Here is a 23,747-nt window from a genome sequence, read left to right as displayed (position 1 = left end):
TTTGGAGACTCTAAAACTGAAAAAACGGCATCACTGCTAATGTATTTGATCCCTATCTTTGCATGGAGAGTTCGTCTTGATGTAGAGGTGGACTCTCAGGATAGCGTGGGATATCCCCTCCATTTTGGCCTCAACTTGAGAGCTTTTTTTGAGCTTGGGAGTTGATTTCAGAGAAAAGCAGTGTCACCATCGTGTTTCTCGCGAACTTTTACCCACATGCAACATCTCCATTCTCTATTGGCTCGATCCCCTGTGCGCCGGTAGCGTATCGCTGGAAAACAATGGGCGGCGAGGGGGGACCTCGGGGATAGATCGGGGATCAGAAGGCGCAAAAGGATCGATTATCTCGTCGGGCGGCAATTGAGGTTCGTTGAGCGGACAGACAGCCTCCTCAAGTGCCGCCGGCCCCAGGGACCCGCGCCCGGCCCCCCGAATCCCGCCTCGAGCGACACCCATTTACCAACAACAACGAGTCCCTTTGTTTCGACTACCTGATTGGATAATCTCTTTCACGCCGTTACAGGTGAGTCTTACTTCTTTCACACCATTGCCCCCCATTTTCAATTTTTGCCCCGAGTCAACAGAACTGAAAATGTAAATACCGGGCCGAGCTCTATGATATTTCAGCTATCAGTAGGTAATCACAGCAAATTAGATCGCTGCCCTTGAAATTTCGACTGGTCGCTCTGATTTTCATTTGGTTGTTGTTCTTTTTTCGCCACGAAGTGGGCCCACAGCCCCACTTGGGTAGGCCCGTGTAGTGGTCAGAGGACACCCCCCCCCCCCCCCGCATCCGAATATTTAATTATTTATGTGAATAAAATATTACTCTTGTGTTCGATAAATTAATTTGAACACAGTTGGACGCCATTGAGTGATAGGATCTATACGCACGAAGCTGGATTTAAAAAAACGCGTATCTCTTCAATCACTATGAGGGGTCATACGTTGTTTTTTTTGACTCTGCATATATAGACAGATCCTTTCTGCTTACTGGGACCCAGAGAATTTTTGATTAGATAAACAAAGCTTTTGATTAATCCTTCGAGTTTGTGTTACCTGATTGGATAAATAAATCTTACGCCGTTTTAGGTAAGTCCTCGTTTTCGGTCTGTCTATTTCCAATTAGATTTTAGTTTGCATTTGCTTCGATGTGCTTGACGTACTCATTTGGACATGCACATTTTTACATTTTTTATGCTTAAACCAAAAGTAGTTTGCATGAAACTTTAATAAGAAAACGTGTCGCGTGATACTAAGATTCTAAAATTTTGCATCCCTATGAATACTGTTTCCTGTTTACGATAAATGAATTTTGCTTTTTGAAGATTCGGCCCAATTTTAGATGTTCAGAAAAGGTCTGAGAAAAGGTCGAGTGAGAAAAGTTAAGACTTCACTTAATTCACACTGAATTACACTTGTATCTTTTCGTAACGGCAATGTTGTTTCCATTAAAAAAAGGCAACGCTTTGCGTCTAGAAGGTTTCAATGTTGATGAAAAATTCATTTAGCTTTGGTTCCGTCAAACACGTTTTTTGACATTTTGCATTCAGATGTATTCATTTAGTGACTTTTTTGATCTGAGAAAAGACTGATAGTCAGATGGCATGCTTTTGGCGAAAACCGAACAGAGTTGTTTGGTGTAAACCTTAGTTTTGTGTTTCTAAACACGCGGACGATTCACTTGCATGACCTTGAAAATATTCAGAAACGTCCTTATTATATTTTCTCCAAGTTTAGAACTAAAAAGAAAAACGTAATTTTTACAATTTGGCAACTCTCATAAAGTTCAGTCTCTTTCATAGCAAGTGAAAATTTAAGTTTGGCTGAAAATGAAAAATGAACATCCTCATTTTTCCTACTTTGAAACTGAACAAAAAACCTTAAACTCGCTATCAGTCAAAAGCCCGTTCATAAGTTACGTTGCAGCCTAAAGGGAGCAGAGGAGGAGGGCGTATTGCATGAACGTTACAATTAATTCTGTGTTCGACGCAGATAGCAGATTTTCTGAAAAATTTGGATTGCCAATTTTTCTATTTTTTTTAAAGGAAAATGGAAGAGTGTAACAAAATCTTGTCGTCATTTTCTAGGAGGCGAGCACACTTGCTTGATATGCGCGTGACGAGGGATAAAGGGGGATTCAAAATTCAAAATTTTAGCGTCACGTAATTCTTAAACCTCATATTTTTGGGTACTGATAACAGTGAGATGTCACCTTTCACTTACCTTTTCCCTGACTCAAAGAAAGAAAAGAAAAAAAAAAGAAAAAAAAAATATGAATTTATCAGGTAGAACAGACATTGCGTCCCTTGCTGATTCGTTGATCCTATTATTCCCTTTTAGTGAACCCTAAGGGCTTGATGTGCATGAACAAGATAGCGGCTGGGTTTCGGACGTGAAAAAGGATTTTTAATTTCTAAATTTCTGGACAATGTTACAATTTATAATCCATGTTAATTAGTGTCTGAATATTGTCACCGAGAGCTTCAGATCTTTCACTTTTCTCTAAAAAATGAAAATTTCTCGCGGTAGGATTTGTTTACAATTTCTCATTGGGCTCTATGAGAGGCCTGAATCTGATGAGCCAATCAAAGAGTGGAACAGGCATGACACCACTCTTACTAGGTCTACCGTGCTAAGGAAGAACGTCGTATAAACATTCGAGAGTTGCCAAATTCCCTTGATAAAACACGTATTTTTGACGACATTCATGCAAATTTATCCTTGAACTTTTCAGATATTTTAGATTAAAATGCGTGCAAATTTGACTAAAATTTTTGGAAAAAACCATTCACAATTTTCCTAATAAATTCGAATTTTCATCGAAAGAAACTTGGCAACGTCTGGAGGTTCATACGGCTTTCTTCCTTCGCACGGAAGAGGTACCCTAATCATTTTTGGCTTAATTCCAGGATCTAATGCGGTGGAGATTGGAGATCGCGGTGATATGAGAGCCGGGAAGTTGCTGTTCCTCCTGTTGATGGCCGCGCTTTTGGGCTGGAGCGAGGGTGCGCGGGGCGGGGGGAGGGGCCCCGTCAGGGGGAGAGGGGGCCGCAGGGGTCACTTCGGATCCCGCATGCCCATTCTCATTAAACACTACAACCCTGCTAGTGCCAGCTACTACGAAAATTCTGATGTAAGTTTCTGTCCCCTTTCAGATCACAACTGAAAAGTATGAAGCCATAACCCAAGCAGAAAAATGTCTGTATGTGTTGACAGGAGCTTCCGATGAGATGTTCCCATTACTGGGATTCTCATGATTTCAAAGGATTCCCAATGATTTCAATGATAATTTTGACTGTCCCAGAAAGAAAATCAATTTTGAGCGTATTCGTTGGATGTTTTCATCAATCGAAACGAGAACTTTTCTTCGTACTTGAGGAGGGTGAAAAAAAAGACTGTTCTTTGGCACGTAAAAATCGTTTGTGAATTCCCGTGATTTTTAAAGCCTATGTTTTATAGGTGCACGGCTGCAACACTTCTGTCTTGCAATTTACCTACTCATTTTCTTCCCGGAAAAAGAGATCTTTTTTCCTTTCGCACAAATAGTTACAATGATTGGTTCATTATCGGCGGAAACACAAATAATTATCATTTATTTATTTTATATTTTTGTGAATACTGTGCATTTATGAACTCAGCACTATTTGATTACAGGGAGCGCGCATAGTGAAATCTTCACATTTTGAGTTGGATTACATGCTGGGGAGAAAGATCACGTTCTTCTGTATGGCGCAAGGGTTCCCGCGGCCTCACATAACCTGGTTCAAAGACGGAATCGAACTTTATGCTCACAAATTTTTCCAGGTAACGTTTCGGACATTAACAAAATTACAAATCCAGAGGAATCCGCGATCGCCAGCAATTAGCAAGTCAGTAGAGCTGAAAGAAAAAAAAAAAATTGAACTCAGAAAAAAAGGAGCGTGCAGACTATTTCACCAATATTTAAGTAATTCTGATACTTTCTCTCCCTGAGTCCACTATCGCAGCTGGGTTTATCGTGAGTGTTCATGAGTTCATGAAATGAAATTAGAAACCTTGATTAGGTTTGGCTTGGATAGGCATCTAAAGCAACTGCGTGGCAAAGCGTGGAGTATCACGTGAAATTGAAGGCGCTCCGGGCCGAGATTGCGCTATCCAAATTCTTTCCCGTTGAAATGTTTATGCCGATGCGAATTATTTATAATTATGGGCTTTGCCGAGGATAAGTGGAAGCCACTTACAAATGTCCGACGGTCGCTAATTGCCTGTGACACTCAAAATTGCTAAGAAAAGTATGGCTAAATTAATTGTGTAAACAATACTACTGGTAAAAATCCCTGTATAAATTGATAGAGGAGTTAAGGTAAAGACGCGTACCCCGATGGCGACATTCTGAAACATTGCTTCATTATTATTTTTTTATGGAACATATAACCTTTCCGTTCGTAGAGACTATGTAAGAAAGTCCCGACTTCAGTTGGATATTCAAGTGCGATTACACCAGCAATTCATTTTGAAATTTGATTCCCACAGACAGTCAATTTGATTGATTTTTTTTTATATATATCGAGGTGTTGTATAGCGTCAAAACCTTTCAAAATGAAGAATATGGTCTCGAAACATAAATAGATGGGATAGGTAAGTCTGGTCAATGGCAAGGACTTTTTTCAGGGTTGTAGATTACAGTATTGTGCGTGAAATTTCGTGAAAACCTCAAATAATTCATGGAAAAATTAAACAATATAATTTCAGGAGGGAAAAAAAGCTAATCAAAATCTAACCAAACAAAGGCTGAAAATCGAGTTGACATAACAAGGCGATGCCTGAATAGGAGTTCAGCCAATCAGCAAACGCCGTTTTCCCGCCTGCTTACGTCATCATTCAGAGCCCGCCAAAAATATAGTTTCAAATGAGTCTCTTTTGTGGCAGTTTCAAAACGGGATTTCTTCGTCAGTTAAGGTTTAAAAATTCTGAAAATATCCTAGGAGCTGAGCTCACTCCGTACTTTCAGAAAATGAATTGAACTACATTTTGCAATTCGGAACGACAATTTCTAGCTTATCGGTGCAAACACTTATGTGAATAGGGAAACTAATGATACATACTATGTTTCTAAACTGAGACAGGAATTGAAGTTCCAAAATGCAAAATGTAGTCCCATTAAAAAAACGGGTGACCCGTTGCCGGGGTTTCAACACCGATTTCCTTATGGGGTTTCTACAGAACTTGGAAAATTAAAGAACTGAAATGTCTGATTTCCCTGACACGTTTTGGTGAAATTCCCTGACAGTTGAAAAAATGACAGATAGTTAAAAACAAATAGTTATAAATAGTTTTCAGGCATTCGTTGTTCGAAACGTCGAACTCACTCGAGACAGCAAATGAAGGTGACGTGAGGATTTTTCCCTGACACTTTCATCATTTTCCCTGACATTTCCAGGTTTTCCCTGACTTTTAAAATTCCCTGAGATTTCCCGGTTATCCCGGCATTCCCTGACTGTGGCAACCCGCAACCCTCTCCTAATGCATTCTCCGATTTTGCCAAAAATGTTTGTTTCCTAAGGATCCTCTCAGTGCACTTTCAGGATAACTTAAATCTTGACGAATCCCTTAAAATTCAGGTGCACGAATGGCCGGTGGGAAACGACACGATGAAATCAAAGATGGAGATCGACCCGACGACGCAAAAGGACGCCGGTTACTACGAATGTCAGGCCGACAACCAATACGCCATCGACCGAAGAGGATTCCGCACCGACTATGTCATGTTTTGAGATCACCCGAGTCAATCCTTCCCAACTTCCATCAGGACGACTTTGGCCGAGCGAAACTAATTTCAAAAATGGACTAATAGACAAGGTACGAATTCAAGCATTCTAATACATGTTTCTTGACCAGAATTTCACGTAGAACACGATTCGCGCAACGAAAATTACCGAAATCAACTCCTAACAAAGATATTAACGTTTATATTTCACATTGGTTACGAGGAGTTTGAACTGCCCGCTCACAAGAAACTCAAAGCTCTACGTGAGTCAAATCGTGCACTACAACGGTTTCAGCAAACTTCTCAATCATTCGATGTTCATTTCCCACCATGTGCTGTTCAATCTATGAACAACTTGCAATAGCTGAGCTAAAGCGTCAAGATTAAGGTTGCCAGATTTTTAAATCGCAGAGACTGTCATGATAACGTTTAGCGCGCGATGTGAGTCACGTAGAGCATTGAGTTTTCATGAGCGGGTGGTTTGAATTCACGCATCAAGAATCATTTAATATCTTCATAACGAGTTGATTTCGGTAATTTTCGTTGTGCGCATCGTGTTCTACGTGAAATTCTGGTCAAGAAACATGTATTAGAATGCTTAAATTCGTACCTTGTCTATTGGTCCATTGCTCCTGCAATTAACAGAGTGTGCAATATGTGCAGCTAACGTTACGCACTTTGTAGAACTACCGTCTTAATAAGGAACGCTTCGCAACGTTCGGACACTGCAACCTTTACACCAATAAAACATGAATTTTCAGGGAAACTTGTCAATATTTTTTAGTGGAAATTTTCAAATTATTTTGCTCGCAATTTGAGAAAATGTATCTGACGATTTCAGAAAATATTTATCACTTTTCTCGAAAAATTTTTTTACCGTGTGAAGACGACACTTGAAACATACCTACATTTTTTCTTGTTTTTTTTTCTACTCTTAACATGGCAACGTCGAGTGTTGAGTTAGGAGAAGACATTAAGTATATTAGAAAACCAGTGATGTTCTAGCATTCTTTGAACAGATTTAAAATATTTTTTTCTTTGCTCAATAAATGTTGTGGACAATTTTTTTCAAATTCATAAACCAAAATAAGATACGTGCAAAGAAACTACAAGGAGCTTTGTACGTAGAAGAAGTAGTAAATATCACAAATTAAAAAAAGAAAAAATAAGAAAATTGAAAACTTTACCTACGTATATTTAAATGGTGGGACAGATTTGCGAGGGCTCTCTCTTATCAAACAGGAAAACTTTAAGTTCAGACTTTCTAAGTCAGTATCTACTTGCATAAATGGTTACATTTAGTAACCTGTCGGATTCAGAGAGTATTTCAAGTCTTGTAATTCAATACTTGCCCTAAAAATGATGTGATCAGTTCTTTGAAATGCGATAATAAAAAGTACTGCATGCCAAAGAAAGCGTTCCGATTGGGTCTAATGGAGGAACATGTTCATTTTTATTATTTATTGTAACTGTTTCACTTAATGGCAAAATCAATTGGATTGTATTTTTACCAGCCTTCATATAAAATAAATTTTGAAAATAGAAAACTGTTGACGAATTTCTCGATTTTTGTCAAGTAAACACCCTACTAGGTTGCTAGATGATCTACCATGAAGTGAAGAGGAAGGGAGAAAAGAATATCTACACTCTTCATCCTTTTCTAAGTGACGTTTTCTGCGTGTTGGTACTCTACGGAAACACTACTTCTTCAGAAAAATTTAAAGTCAAGGCACTGCTTAAATAATACAATATCCACTATATCAATCATAGGGTCTTGAAAAGAGAAACTTTGCTAGCATAAAAATCGTCAGGATGGGTTTAAAACATAGGATGTTTCTTTCTCTGATCTTGATCGATTTATCCATCTGTTTCCATCTGTTCCATCCGTTTTCTATACATGGAAATCCTCGAATAGACAAGTATGTATTGCTGCGCAAAGGATGCTTTCCGGCCTAACTCAAAAATTGAAGGCGATAATAGCTTCGTTGCTTGACCTCCTTATTCCATTCGCGGTAATTCTTCTTCTCCATCTTTAATCAGATAGTAGCACTGCCTTCCTTTCGAAAAGTAAACTGCCAATAATCAAAAAAAAATTTGTTTAGAAGTAGGTAGCAAAAACAAATCCATTAAAAATGCTGTAGGCCGTGAGAAAGTATCGCATGGCTGATTACTTAGATGTTCAGGCCATGGAATGGCCGTAGTCTAAAGCAGCTGCACTTATATAACTGTGCGCCCAATATTGGCGAACAAAAAATTACTAAACCGCACGTAACTTCTGGTTCCTTCAGGAAACCAGAATTTTCCGTCGAAATCTCAAAATTCGCGGAATCGCCTTAATTCGACGCAGATGGTTCAACTACAAAAACCGTTCCGGTGGACTAAAATGGTCCACGATTCGGCATGATCAAGGTAAGTCTTTGAAATGACCTGAGTCCCGGTGGCGATTTTGCAAGTTGGCAACACTGTTTTCCCTCCTTTTACATCTATTAAGTGTATTGATTTTAGGTGAGGCAAACTGCTTTCCCAAGATTCGATTCTTTTACATACATTTAAATGGAGGAAAAGCAGTGTTGCCAACCTTCAAGAATCGCCACTCCATATCGACGACAACGCCGCACAGAGGATCGAGTCAATAGGAGAGGTCGGACAAAATTTGGAAACTTTAAACGCTTATAACTCTGTTTATACAAAACTCTGAGGCTCTAAAAGTGGCTCCATGGGTTTTCTCGTGAAATTTTCTTCTGGTAGCACCCCTTGATATTCAAAATATGACGAAATAAACATTAAAATTTGCAGTTTTAGTCAAAGATTTCAAGTCCGACCTATCCCATTAACTCGATCTACTGTGCGCCAGCCAAATATTGGGCAAGATGAGCGGCATCAGTGGTTTGCCTTCAGGTAAAGGTAAAATTTTCGATCAATCCCCCAAGAAACATAAAATCTTAAAGTTTGCTTAAGTTCAGTGTGAAATTTCTAAATAATATCGATGGAGAAACTGCAGAAGTGTGTATCTCGGAAAATAACACGAGTTTTCAGGATAGCAAAAAAAAAACTGCCCACATTCCTCCTTGTCAGAGGAAGGGAAATAATTCTTGAGGATAGCAAGAATAAGATACTTTTTCGGACACCATCAGCTTTTTGAACAATTTTTTGAACTGTTAGAAAATACGGCAGAAAAACCCAGATTTGCGTTTTTGGCATTAAGAATTGACACTTAATACACATCAATAGGATCGCTCTATTTTCTAAATGTCTTCTTTGTCTATCAATATCAATGTTCAGCTCTCTGAATGAATAAGAGGAAAAATTACGGATGTGTTCGCCATGAATTCACGATTAAGCGACTGCGTCTTTATTCTGCACCTTATTGCACGCCCAATCTTCCCTTCAGCTTTGAGGAAATAATAAATCCATATTAGAGAAACATCTTCAGGAAAATGCACAAAATTTATTTAAGCCCTTGTAAAGGTACATATTTGCCGTGCCATAAAAACAGGTAATGTTATAATACTGCAATGTAACAATATACCATGACAAGACAGTATTCGTAGCAATTCCCCGCAAATATCGGTTCGAATGTACCTCAATTTCACAACTTGAAGTAACTGGCTTTTTGTGAGGAAAAAGCCAATTTGGAAAAGCCATTTTTGTTTAGGGCAATAAGAATAGGTCATGCACTGTAAAAAAAACCTCTTGGACCAATGCCGCGGTGCATTGACTTAAGAGTGCAGTTTCTTGTCGCCGGATTTAAGAGTCTAGAACTCTTGTTTCAAGCGGATTTTGCATTGATTCAATTCAAAATCCGCTTGAAACAAGAGTCCAGACTCTTAAATCCGGCGACAAGAAACTGCACTCTTGAACCAAGAGGTTTTTTTTACCAGTATGGTCTATATTATACTAAATGGAAGAAATATTTATTTATTATCATTTTAGTCAAGGCTTTTAGTGTTATTAATTATCAATTCTTTTAACTTTTATATATTTATATATAACCTCTCAAAAAAAAAAAAAAAAAAAAAAAAAAACTATGGGACAAAAATAATGTTTATTTCTTAAATTAAAGGAAAAACTCTTGATTTATTGCTTAAATTTTATAAGTTTCTCCCGATTCAGGGTTTCTCCGAAGAATTTTCATCCCCTGAAATTGTCCAGATTTTCCCGGTTTTCCGGAGGGGGCAACCCTGTGTTAAATACGACCAACATTTCCGTCTTTTTAGAGTCAAACTTTGAGGATTTGTCAGGAGAAGACCTCTACTGTGCTTCAAGGTAGTCTCCAGGGTTCCCTCCTCCTACCTTCGCAGCCTTCGAAGTACGATCGCGGCCTTAATTCAAAGGAGTCAATGTGTCCCTCTCTGTATGTACATTTACGGTGATTCTACAGGGTGTCCCAGGATTAAGTACGAATATTTGAGGAGTCGATTCTTTAGGTAAAAAAAAGACGTTTTTATGGTATAACTTTTTTTCCAAAAACGCTGCTCCTGGGGGCTACCCCCCCCCCACCCCCTTCGCGCCCACCCGCGCTCCATTTAGCCCCTATTATCTCGAAAACGATGAGTCATAGCGAAAAAACGCAAGACACATTATCTCAATATTTTTCAACACTAAATCTATTGATGTCGTCAAAAAAGAATTTTTGTCCCTGATGGAAACATTAATTTTGGCTACTTTTAGGTTCTATACCCCCCTAAACCCCCCCCCCCCTTAAAATGCGTTTTCCCTTTTTTGGAGGTCAAAAATGAAAAAAAACACTAAAAATTACCCCCATTAACAAATTTTCATTAATATTGATTGATAATAACATTGCCACAGTGTTAGAAAGACGATTTTTTTCCTCCAACTTCGGGGGGCCGTGGCCCCCAGGGAAAGCGTTTCTGGAAAAAAAAGTTGCACCACGAAAACGTCTTTTCTTCATCCAAAGAATCGACTCCTTCAATATTCGTACTTAATCCTGGGACACCCTGTATGTGATCTAGAGACGAGATCCGCCACCACGCTGCGCTCGCCTCACGGTTTACGTTTTTAAGAAGCAATAATTATCGTCATGTACAAGATGATGCAAAAAACTGATCCATAACGTGTAGCAGAATTAATACTGAGTAGAGTGACATCAGATTTTTTTTTCAGGCCATCTCATCCATAAATCACATAAAATCACCTTAAATGGGGGACATTCATAGAGGGAAGGGCAGGAGAGAGCGTTCCAGCGCAGGCGCGGGGTAACCTAAATCGGACCCTGGTCAAAATCTGGACCTTCACAAAAATGTATTAACGCGCCACGTGGTTTAATGAACTTACGGGAAGAGGAGGGGAGGGATTGACACCAGTGGCGTGGCGTGAATGATCGATTATCGATATCTCGCCATTTGAAACTATGGTAAAGAATCGATTATTAAGGTGTTCGCTGCGAACACCCTGTTGATCGATCCTTTTTCATAGGTTTAAATGGCATAACAATCGATTTATCGCAAAGCACACCACGCCACTGATTGACACCGGGATGTGAGCATACCTTTTTCAATGAGGAAGCGTAGTACACTTTCGCCCGGGTCCCTTCGAAGATCGGGGGCGTTATGACATTATGGCGGTATGTGTGACACGCTGACACGCACTAAAGGGGGCACCGGCATCCAACTCCCCCACCGCACAGTTGTCAAATCTTTTAGAAATTACTTAAATTTCTGGTGAATCAGTGCAAAACTGAACCGAATCACGTGAACCTGAATTTCTCTATGCCGAGTTCCATTGTGCTGTCTCGCCCCAGAGCAATGTTCGAAACTCGCAGGCGCCAACGCGCCAAATGCGCCTAAGAAATCGGTCATGGCGCCTAAAAAATGAAGGCTCTGCGCCAACGTGGCCCCTAAAAATTGCCCCTCCTCCCTCCAAAAAAAATCCCGATTAATCTGTTGGGTGGTTTTCGAAATTCCCCCCAAGTTACAGTCACTAGTTCTGTAACTAAAACATCTTGCGTCTAACTTTCCAATAAATGCGCCGTGATATACAGACGAAAAGTCAATTTGGCTCCGATAAAAAAAAATCTTCAATGGCCCCTAAAAATCAAGCTTGATGCGCCACATGGCTTCTGAAACTCAAAGGTGAGTTTCGAACACTGCCCCAGAGAGTATTGCGTGAAAAGATTAGGTGTTCAGCAGGCTGACCGTTGAAATTGATAGACAAAGAGGAAATAGGGAGTAAGCAGCAATCATATTGGTTGAAATGGGTGGTTCTTTTAGACTAAGGGGGTAAATGATGGACTGACCATAGGGTCTCTCGTGGGTGGCCGTTAGTTAGTCTATTACCTACCTCTTTTGTCCATTGCAACCACCCGCTTCCACCGATGGGATCTCTCCATATCTCTTTTGCCTTCTTTGTCTATAGCTTTGTCTATCAATTTCAACAACCAGCCCGCAGGGAGCGGACTTGGTGCCATACGAATCCTCCGGTGCGGTGGCGTTTGCGGACGTGGCGTTTGCGGATTCTCATATTTTGACGGTGGCGATTGCGGACATGCGGAACAGGGCCGGTGGACTTTGCGGACAGGAGAATTTCGGCGGTGGCGATTGCGGACGGAGGGGTAGGCACCTACATATGCTGCCCCCCACCCCTGCGCTGTATATTAAAGAGAAAAATTACCGGAGAGGCTCTGGATTCCTTGCCGTGGATGTAGAATGAAAACAATATTAGTATTAAACATTAGTATTATATTAGTATAAAAACATATGAGCTGTGAACATACAGTAAATTTTTAAAAACAGGCATATCAGAAATCAAGAAACTGAAAAATCGTCAGTTTCAGTTCATTTTTAGGATGAAAAACATGTTGTAAATTCTAGTCCAAAATTACTGAAAGTCAAAAAATTAAAATGTGTTTTCATTTTTCGTTGTAATTTTTTGACTTTCAGTAATTTTGGACTAGAATTTACAACATGTTTTTCATCCTAAAAATGAACTGAAACTGACGATTTTTCAGTTTCTTGATTTCTGATATGCCTGTTTTTAAAAATTTACTGTATGTTCACAGCTCATATGTTTTTATACTAATATAATACTAATGTTTAATACTAATATTGTTTTCATTCTACATCCACGGCAAGGAATCCAGAGCCTCTCCGGTAATTTTTCTCTTTAATATACAGCGCAGGGGTGGGGGGCAGCATATGTAGGTGCCTACCCCTCCGTCCGCAATCGCCACCGCCGAAATTCTCCGGTCCGCAAAGTCCACCGGCCCTGTTCCGCATGTCCGCAATCGCCACCGTCAAAATATGAGAATCCGCAAACGCCACCCGATTCTTAGAATCCGCAAACGCCACGTCCGCAAACGCCACCGCACCGAATCCTCCGCTTCAAATTGCCAATAATCACCCGTGAGACTCTTAAGAATCATTCGTATTATTAGGACGCTACGAATGGATGGCTAAAGTGCGAAACCACGTATCTCTTTTGCGGTGTTTCAAAATCTCAGCTCCTATTTTACTTATTCGCAGAAAGACTAGACAACATTAGCTTGAAAAGGCCTTGTCTTCTTGGGGCGTTTCATGGGTTTTGTCCCAGGGAAAAATCTCACTTGCGAAGTTGGGAAAAACATTGAGTCAGTCAATACTAATCACAGTGCCAACTAGAGTCATTGTGGAGCCCCGGGAACGACTTAAAAAGAAGAAGAAGAAATCTTGTTGTGTCGTTTAATGGGGGAAAAGCTCAGAAGTTTCATTACTGCGATTCAAACTCGGGAAAAATCCCGTGAAACGTCCCGTGGAGACGAGGCGTTATACAGAATCTTCCTCTAACAGAGAGGAAAATTCACGGACGTTTTCATATAGTTAACTAAGTCTTCTAAAGAAAAAATAAAGTATAGGAAGTGTGCAGCGTTGCAAATGGAGATGCGAGGTTTTGCACTTCGATCATCGAAATGATGTCTTTCACTATAAAAATTAGGCTACAATTTATTGAATATTACGAATGACAGCAGTACGCGGGACCTTCTGGTTGCTCGTGCTGTTGCACATCATAATAAGAACAAATACTAAACGGATAAGAGACAATTCGCGTAACGACGGCGGAGTTCTGTGATCTCTTTCTCTATCTATCTCTCTCTATGGACTTAATGCTGGTTTATCGGAACGGACAGGGCCGGATTTACCTACTTGCCGCCCATGGGCCGCCTGTAATTTGCCGCCCCCTTCTCATTCGTTTTGAAACATCAATAAAAACCATCAAGTGAACGTGCCAGCGGGGGTGGGATGCATAAGACGCGTTTACTCGTGTTGAACACATTTTTTGGGAAAGCCCTATCAACACTACTAGCAAAAATTCACCGAACTTTGCGCGGACGTTAAGTTTCGTAAACCTATTTCTGCGTGGACAAGGCCTTCCATTCATAAGAGATGAACGAAAAAATTATGAAAGAACAAACATAAATGTGGTTTAATGATTTTAACGTCCGCCGCCGCGCCGCGCAGACCGCACCGTGTTTGGAGCAATGCGTGAAGTATTCCGACAGTCTTGTAGGCGCTATGAGTTTCACGCCGACGACCGCTGCTGAACGCACTATGTTTGACGCAATGCGTGAGGTATTCACGCTGTCTTGTAGGCGCTATGCGTTTCACGGCGCAATGCGTGAAGTATTCATGCATTCTTGTAGGCGCTATCCGTTTCACGCTGACCGCAGTGACCGCACTGTGTTTGATGCTTTGATGCGATGCGAGAAGTATTCGTGCAAGCTTGTAGACGCTAATGTGTGTTACATGCCGATTGCCGCGCCGAGGGCTTCTCCTTTTCATCTCAAGTCCTCGTCATCATTTCTCCCTAAGTCGATAAATTAAAGGTGCTGTCTCTTGTATCACCGCAAGACGACAAAATTAGAAATTACTATACTCTCAGGAAATGAGAGATTTTGTTTGTAATTTTTTTCTAAATCCGTTTTTTTTTATACCTACATTGAAAAAAATTGCAAGATTTGCCGCCATGGGCCGCGGCCCATGTGGCCACCCCCTTGATCCGGCCCTGGGAACGGACGTTAATTTTTGCGCAATATTACCCTCTCAAACGATGCGAATACTCACTTAGTTTGAAACTGGTAGGATTTGTTAGATATAGGCTACCGTCTTACCGGAGAGAGCAGCAATTTTTCGAAAACGAGTTTCCTTCAAACTTTAACTCGTCTGATGTAAATGAGTAATCGAAAAAGAACGAGAGCTATAACGCAGTAAGTGCGGGCGAAAACTGACGTCTAGTCGGAAACATTAGCAGCGAGTGCACACTACTTCGCGATGGAGCAGCATCTCTCGCCGTCATCACCGTCTACTCCTAATAAGTAGGTAAACGAACACCCTTTGCTGCCAAATGCTGACCATAAAATTTATTTGCTGTCTTTCAAAAATGTAACCACGCAAAAGCCCTGCATAGACGATCAAATTCCGAACCAATTCCGATCAAAGTAGACATGCTGATGACTGGTGGTCACCATCTACCATCAAATATTGACGGGCAGCACTTTTTTGTTCAAAGTAAGATCAGAACGGAGTGCCACCATTCATCATTTCCTGCCACAGGAAACATTTCTGCCAAGTTTTCATTTGTTAAAATGAAGCAAATTAATGAGTTTAAGACTGATGACTCCCGATACTTTGATGCTACTTTGATCGGGATTGGTTCGGAATTTGATCGTCTATCCAGGGCTAAACAAACAGGAGACAGCACGTATGGATCGCATTTAGCAAAAAGGGGCCAGTGTGATTGCAGTGTTTTCAGAATTGTAAAACCTCTTTTTACCTTTTAAAAGAACTAAATATATGTACAATATTAAAATTTACACGACGATTGCCCATTAATTTTAACAATTTTTTGGCGGGATTCAAAAACTTTTCGCTATTTTGGGAGATTTTTTAGATAATTAGGAAGAAGCAACATTTTAACAACACTTTGATTTGATGCGCATGGTTCCTTTTTGCTAAATGCGATCCATATCGACGGTGTAAGTCGGCAATCCCATGACTCGGTTTGCGACGTCGCAGACTTCCTATCATACTCTATTTTTTAAACGGAAAACTTATCCACAGCGATTCTTTAAAACTGCCGTGATTTTTTTCCTCTCTGCGATGGAAATTCCGCAAAAACTTCAAGGAATGATGTCAATTTGTTCTCCTTTAAAAAAATAACGTAGAGGCGGAGATTTTCAGACACCGGAAACGAGATATCGACGGTGTAAGTCGGCAATCACATAACTCGTTTGCGGTGTCTGAAAATCTCCGCCTCTATGTTACTACTTTAAAGGAGAACAAATTGACATCATTCCTTGAAGTTTTTACAGAATTTTCATCGCAAGGAGAAGAAAAATCACGACAGTTTTAAGGAATTGCCGTTGAGTCGTTTTCCGTTTAAAACTTAAAGTATGACAGGAAGTCTACGACGTTGCAAACCGAGTTATGTGATTGCCGACTTACACCGTCGATATGTGATTGCCGACTTACGCCGTCGATATATACTGCAGTTTTGCACAACATATAATTAATGAGGCCTTTTATATTCACTTAATGGCAAACTCCGTTGATTTGCAACGATCCAAACAATTTCTGGGAGGCTCCTGAATGATTTAACGAAGAACGAAGGGTGCCTTCAATAGAATGGAGATGTTGCATGTGTGAGGGATTTGCGATTTGACTGTTGATTCTTATGTAAAAGTTCGCGAGAAACACGATGGTGCCACTGGTTTTCTCTGAAATCATCTCCCAAGCTTAAAAAAAGCTCTCAAAGTGAGGCCAAAATGGAGGGGATATCCCATCCTACCCTGAGAGTCCACCTCTACATCAAGACGAACTCTCCATGCAAAGATAGGGAGCAAATACATTGACAGGGCTGCCACTTTATTTGGGGACTCCAAAACTGAAAACACGGCAACACTGCTAATGTATTTGCTCCCTATCTTTGCATGGAGAATTTTTTTTGATGTAGAGGTGGACTCTCAGGGTAGGGTGGGATATCCCCTCCATTTTGGCCTCACTTTGAGAGCTTTTTTGAGCTTGGGAGATGATTTCAGAGAAAACCAGTGGCACCATCCATCGTGTTTCTCGCGAACTTTTACATAAGAATCAATGGTCAAATCACAAATCCCTCACACATGCAACACCTCCATTTACCGCTCGCACACTCCTAGGTACATTTTCTTAAGATTGCATTTCTGGTGGGACGTACCCGCCCGGCAAAGCAACGCTGTCACAACATTGCCACGGGCGGCGGCGGCAACGTTGCTACAACGTTGACGCAATGTACGAAAATAACAGAGGAATACGTCCTCATGAACTAACATGTGAGAAGAGAGAAGGAGCGCGCAGAAATACGCTTTAGGCCACTAAAAATCAAAGCCAGGTGGGGGCCTTCCAGTGCTAGACTTCTTTTAGGTACATAATATAATATATGTATTGCATTTTTGGAAAAGTCGTCTATAGCTAAGGGTCTGCTCTTCTTTTTCATCTCTGGAGTGTTCCTGGGCGCTTTGTTATAATTTTTTGAGGGCGAAGAATTTCGGTTTTCCTCAATTCAGGAAAAAAACTCACCCCCAGCCTCACGGGTTCCCCCTTTTAAGATTCGTGTTTTTAAGTTTAAATCTAACGTTTTCCACCAATGAGGATTGAACATCTTTAGCAAGGAAGAAAATTGGTGCTATCCACCTTAAAAATATACCTCACAATCTGATAGATACAATCTACCTTGTGGAAAGAACAGTATAACAGTCTAAATTTTACTATTCGAATTTTACGAAATCACGCACCTCCGTTTGCAACGTCGCAGACTTCCTGTCTTACTTTTTTTTTAAATTAAAAACTTATTAATGACAATTCTTAAAAACTTCCTTGATTCTTTTTCTCTGTTCACAGAATATTCTGTGTAAATTTCAAGCTAAAAAGTTGGCTTTTTTTTCTTAGGAAATTAAACTAGGAGCGGAAATTTTGAAACATCGTAAAATATACGTGGTTTTGCACTTTAGCCATCGACACGCTTGCTCAGGAGGCTATAAAACGCCTAAAAGTGGAGAAAACTAAATTTTGAAATTTGAAATAAAATGATCAGAGTTCCCCGAAAATTCTCTATGAATTTGTGCAGTTGACATATTTGACCCCTGAAAATTCTATAAAAATCTCAAAAACAAAAATCTCTTGAGCAAGAATAATTTTATTATGCATCTCTGTTTATATTCTACTAGAGAGAGTGGGTCCATTTAGGATGGTGGGCCACAGAGGGATACATGTAGGATCAATTAAGCAATGTAGCCAAGCCAAAGCCTGAATTCAACAATTAAAATGGATGAAAAATCTGAGCATTTTGCACATCGTGGCAAATCTGCAATTAAGTGAGGAGGAAGAGGAGGAAAAGAGTGGTTAACAGCTTGGTTGCAATAACTGCACCATACTCACATTTTGATCACAGGACAGGGGGGTTCGCCTCACCGCTTATTGATAAGTGACATTGAAACCTATTTTCATAAGTGACATTCGACGAGGGTGGATTTTTCCCGAACAGCTCCTCGAATTAAACGATTTCGGTAAAAACACGGGAAAGCTTTATATTAATTAGCAAATTTGTTTCTCATTCATAAGTTTTGTACGCGCTAAGTTTCCCGTCTCAGCTGTGTTTGTGTGCAGTGTTCGGTTTTGACAGTGGGCATAACTTGTGTGAATAGGATTTCATAGATGACGAGCGACACACTGACTATTTTTGTCAGTTATTTTGACAAGAATTGCCAAGATGATAAATTTTTCTGATACTATGCGATTTAAGGTATGAATCATTCACTTCACATAATTTATATTACTTCTTGATACTTATTTAAAAATAAATTACTTTTGTAATAATGCGTTGCTTCACTCGAAATTATGATTAATTTTAACTAATTTCATCTTGGACCACTATGAAATGCAGACCATAAAAGAAAAAACAGCTATGAAACGTCAATCGTAAAAGAAAAAATTAAAGTTATGAATGTAAAAATTGATGTAAATCTTAAGGAAAGATTGCGTCAGTAATGAAAGTGAATTTTAATCTCATTGAAATTTGAAGCTAACTGAATATAAAGGACACTGCATGATGAAAGATAAAACTTTGAAACTGTTGATCACTAAGTGAGTACTTTAAGCCAACTTTGAAGAGCATCAAAGACATTAGTATGCTGGAGGGCAATATTTAGATGTGTTGATCAGTAATTGGTCATTTGATATTTTGAAACTATATGCTTATGAAGTGATTTTAATTAAATATTTGAAAGTTAAGGAATAGATGAGAATTTTTATTTTGTTTTTCATTAATTTATGTTACCTTATAAGCATAAAATATTAGATAAGGAGTGAGATGTTTTATTTTAAATAGAATCTACAGTTTTGAAAAAGAAAAAAAAAATTAGGAGTTAACCATTCCTGCTGTCAAACCTCCAGAGAATCCCAGCTGCGGACCAAATTTTGGAAACTTGTTCATCAAAAAGTGTGGAGGGTTTGAACTTTTAGTGTCAAAGCTCATCAACAAGCAAGAACTCAATGTAATAAAGTATTAATGGGCAAATATGACTATTATGAGCTTTGCATATGAATGACATTTGAATTTTTTGGGGCATTTTGCAAAAATGCAGCTCCCCACGTTTCAAAATCATTTTCTTCGAAAGCACTGCATGAATCTAAGCCTAATTCAACTTTTTTGCCTCCATGACGACACTAATTTACTTTATCCTACACTGTCGCTTGTGACGGCTGAAAAATACTCTACTTGGCTGTCTACTTAAATAAAGTTTTTTTTTTTCGTTTGTTTTTTCATTTTTTTTTAGAGACATGACCAGAAATAAAATTATCTTTGCTCCAGAGTAAAAGCATTTTTCTCAATAGTCATGATTTAATACGATCCTTGGCACGCTGGAACAGATTTTGAAAGGAAAACTTTGTTTTTTAATGGTGACTTCTTTTACGAAAGTCATTAGTAAAAATAATACCATTTAGAGCAAATTGATTATTTGTAAATAAAATTTGAAATTCCCAACCAATCTGCCAATTTACATTCAAAACTTGCTCAATTTTTAATCTTCCTGCTTCAGTACGCAGCAAGTGCACAGTGCCACAGATGTGATTCAATAAAAAGGGGTCACTTCAACTTAATGGTGCTGCCCAGAACCAAAAATGGTAGCCTTCAGGTGATGCAATTTCTTAATGGAAAGAAGAAAAGATACTTCTTAATCAAACAATTTAAAATATAGAAAGGAATGGGTGTTCAACTCTTTTAAGTATTTATGTTACTTCTTCATACTCAAGAAAATGCAAAACCTGGCTGCCATTATGTGTTCCACACAGAGATACCACACTGACGGTACTTTCTTGACTTGGTGGACATATTGATATCTTTGTTTCATCAAACTTTTACGGATGGAATGCACTCTTTTGCCGTAGATTTTGTGAAATAGAGAGGCATTAAAGACGTTATAAACAAGTTTGTCAATTTTCTGTTGAGAGTTCATGAGAAAAACACGATTTTTTTAAGTTCCAGCCAATATTTGCGATTTAGAGCAGCTCCATTGAGGTTCCATTGTTGAAATTAGACCAATTTCCCCAGTTTTGTTGTACTCAATACTTAACATGCGTCTCTTGCTTACGGATGCATTTTTTTTTTTGACAGCGACAAACTGTCTGAATGAAATCATCATGGAGAAAAAGAAAATCTTCAATGCTATGGTTGCAATTCTATTCGTGACAGTCATCCTGCCGTCTCAAGTGAGCGCTCGTAGAGGTCGTGGTAGGGGTCGTACAAAAAGCAAGGTTCAAATTGGGCTACCAGTCACAGGGAAATACAGAGACCCCGAGTCAGACCAGTACTACAATAATAATAACGTGAGTAAGATGCGCAGAAAATATAATTAAGTGTCAACTTAAGATTTTGGTTCCTATTTTTCAATACTATCGCCTTTTCATTTTAGTATTGGACTCCACTTGGTAATACACATTTATGCTAATTTAATAGATGTGTGCAGTAAATAATAAAAAACCCACTTCCGTAATAACAGCCCTAAAGAGTAACTTCAAGGGATTTCTGGTAAAGGTAGAATAATTTGCATGAACCACTATGAGTTATTGCCGATAAGAAAGTGAACAGCATCAAGCATTAGTGAAAATCAAATGATTTTTCAGATCTAGATGAGTAAAAAAAATGATGGCTGAAAAATCTTTTAAGATCTGTGTGAATCACTTATTTATTTAATTACTCCCTCACCACATACTTTCTTTTTTCTGCAGGGAGCTAAAATCATAATGGCTTCGCATTTTGATTATGAATACGTACTTGGACACAAGATTGCATTTCTGTGCACAGCCCGAGGGAATCCTAGACCTCAAATTACGTGGTACAAAGATGGTATTGAGATCTATTCACATCTTTATCTTCATGTAAGTATAGTTGGTTGGTTAATAAGTATGCAGCAAGCATAGTAAGTAAGCAAGTGACTTATACGTTGCGAGGAAAATTTACTTCCACGGGCCGAAAGTGTACCAGGGTAATAGAGGCAATACCAAGTTTTTGCTCCAAATGCTGGATAGATAACTTAAGAAAAATATAGATGGCTCTAACTCAGTTTTTCCGTGAGAAGTTACTCCAAGGCATTCTGATGAAGCTCGCGAAAAAATTGTTTTCACTGTACTCAACACTCATTGGACAAACATTTGAATTTTAGAATACTTTCACCACACCTCTCTCCCTGCAGAGTGAAAACTTTTTAAGCTGTTTTGTTCAAAATTTTAAAGGCTGACTGACTAATGAAATCTGAGACTTAACTAAAGACTGATGATTTACTACTTCAATTGCCCCCCCCCCCTTCATCCACAAATCATCAGACAATTGTCACCTTCTGATCTCCTCTTACACTCCTTGTTGCCAGCCTTTCAAGGTACATTCAAACTATCTCCTCCCGGTAAAAATTCATTCAAAAACCTACTTGGACAACTGATCGTTGTTTCAGTTTCTCTGTTCAGTATGCAGGTCAACAAGGTCAAAAAAGCGGGTTGTTGACAAATATTATTACATCTTGTTATGCTGTCAGCATATATCATTTCAAGGTGGAAGTTGTGGTAACATGTTGTTGCTTTTTGAAAATGATGAAGAAATTTCGACTGCAGTATGTAAAGCAGTTTTACTTTTTCCATGAAAAATTAACAAATTTTCAATCTTGACGGACTCACTAAACTTCCTCGCGTGAAAATGAATTTTTTGGTATATAAGTAAGCAAACGACTGCAACATATCCCAGTTGATTTTACCTTAGACCTGCTAACTCAGATCTTCAGCAAAATTATGAAAACATTTTAAAGTCATGGCCGATTTTATATGATTTCTGCAAATTGGTAGGAAATAGATCTCATATATTATGATAAGATTTTGTGTTCTAGGTGCATGAATGGAAAATGGAAGAAACGATAAAATCAAAACTGGAAATTGATCCAGCAACACAAATGGATGCAGGAGTTTACGAATGCTATGCAGATAATATGTACAGCATTGACAGAAGAAGTTTTAAAACAGATTTCAGTATAGTATTTGACTAAACATGCATAGTCCATACTCAAACCAACAAAATAATGTGAATAAATTTTTTTAGCATGATTGTAAGTCGCAAATTGAATTTTCCTCACGTCCTGTCCTGTTTACTTATTTGTAAGATGAAACATACTGTTTATCTAAAGATACAGTTTTTGATAAAATTCATTGCCAAATTTCAAGTAAATTTTCTTGATAGATCAATTAGATGCTCATTTTATTTTCGGCATTGTGAAACTCTTATATCAAACAAAAAAAATTTCCAGACCCTCAAAAGTGTAACGAGGTTTTACATTACAGTGATCAGAGCCTATAAAGACGCAAATTTGTTGCCTCACTTTAAAGTTTAATTTAAAGAATAAAATTAGTGATAATGTTATTTGACAAATTTTGGCAAAAAACTAACTTGAAGTGATAATATCTGAACATCAACACACATCTAATCACATCATACAACACATCTGGAGGATGTTCTGTTAGCAACACAAATGAAGATGGTAAAGCTCTTCTTAGCAGCCTTATTTTTTTGTGTTCTTACAGCACCGGCAGAAATAGTATGCACAACTGTCACTCCCAATTATTTTACCGTTTTTGACAGAACATAAAACTTTTGTGAAAATGGCAATTTTCAGGGTTTTGGGCCCCATGAGATAAACAAAAGAAAGAAAAGAATTAAAGTAAAATTGCCTCACAGTAAAAAATGTAAAAAACGTTCAAGGGTGTTCAGAATTCATGTTAAGGGAGTAAGACACTGGATTTGAAGAAAATTCAAAAAGGATCTAATTATCATTTGCACTAAAGAAGAGTATCATTGAAAAACAGGCTTCAGTGAAAGATTGAATTTGTGGTAAGTAGCTTGGCGGGCAAATATAAAAAAAAAAAATTAAACTATAAAAGTCATAAAAATTAATGGAGTACTCACTTTCTGTGATCACCGATGATATCCAAATAGTCAAACGATCTTGCATAAAACCCAGCAGGGCTGACGGCTCCCCAAAAGTTGGACCACATTTTGAACGGCCTTACCAACATTGGCGCGATTATGGTTCTGAAAATTTAATTGATTTATCATCCATTAATTTTGATTGACAACTGGAAAGATAAAATCTATTCTTCCTTCTTCTGACGAGTTTAGAATGTGTATAGGACTTTAAAACACAGAACATACTCACACTAAAAACGACTTTGAACTACTGCTTTTTAAAAATTATAAGGGATCACACATTCTACTTAACTCCACTGATAAAACAGAGTCTAGCAGATGGACAATAACACAGGAGTTATTTTTGCTGGCCTCTAGCCCCTGTGAAAACCATTGACGCTAAATAAAGGGACAGCATGACATAAAAAATTTGAAATTTAAGCATATTACTCAGCCAAGAACTTCAAATTAAAAACTTGAAATTCCAACTTACATCTTGCTCAAATTATACTCGTGCTTTTTTTAAATT

General features: G+C 38.7%; 3 protein-coding genes across 5 annotated transcripts in view; 2 read left to right on the top strand and 1 right to left on the bottom strand.

Annotated features, from left to right (window-relative positions):
• Plod (procollagen lysyl hydroxylase) overlaps window positions 1-23,747 on the bottom strand; it is a 60,636-nt gene that overhangs the window by 11,891 nt on the left and 24,998 nt on the right. For both annotated transcript variants that reach the window (XM_019056761.2, XM_019056760.2), the window contains exon 10: window positions 23,219-23,344. In XM_019056761.2, the coding sequence (XP_018912306.2) occupies window positions 23,219-23,344 (126 nt within the window). The remainder of the gene's footprint in view (window positions 1-23,218; window positions 23,345-23,747) is intronic.
• LOC109040737 (immunoglobulin domain-containing protein oig-4) lies at window positions 360-7,296 on the top strand. Of its 2 annotated transcripts, none has more exons than XM_019056763.2 (4): window positions 360-523; window positions 2,913-3,136; window positions 3,658-3,807; window positions 5,604-7,296. In XM_019056763.2, the coding sequence occupies exons 2-4, from the start codon at window positions 2,948-2,950 to the stop codon at window positions 5,754-5,756; spliced, it is 492 nt and encodes a 163-aa protein (XP_018912308.1). In that variant the 5' UTR covers window positions 360-523; window positions 2,913-2,947; the 3' UTR covers window positions 5,757-7,296. The 2 variants fall into 2 exon arrangements, with proteins under 2 accessions (XP_018912308.1, XP_018912309.1); XM_019056764.2 differs by lacking the exon at window positions 360-523 and adding an exon at window positions 590-1,092.
• LOC109040738 (immunoglobulin domain-containing protein oig-4) lies at window positions 18,129-22,362 on the top strand. The gene is made up of 4 exons (XM_019056765.2): window positions 18,129-18,517; window positions 20,390-20,601; window positions 21,004-21,153; window positions 22,149-22,362. Exons 2-4 carry the CDS (start codon window positions 20,416-20,418, stop codon window positions 22,302-22,304), a joined length of 492 nt encoding a protein of 163 aa, XP_018912310.1. The 5' UTR covers window positions 18,129-18,517; window positions 20,390-20,415; the 3' UTR covers window positions 22,305-22,362.

The sequence above is a fragment of the Bemisia tabaci genome, chromosome 5 (assembly GCF_918797505.1).
Source record: "Bemisia tabaci chromosome 5, PGI_BMITA_v3".
Classification (NCBI taxonomy): domain Eukaryota; kingdom Metazoa; phylum Arthropoda; class Insecta; order Hemiptera; family Aleyrodidae; genus Bemisia; species Bemisia tabaci.
The sequence above is the reverse complement of the archived record's forward strand: the minus strand, read 5'-3'. Positions and strand labels throughout refer to the sequence as shown.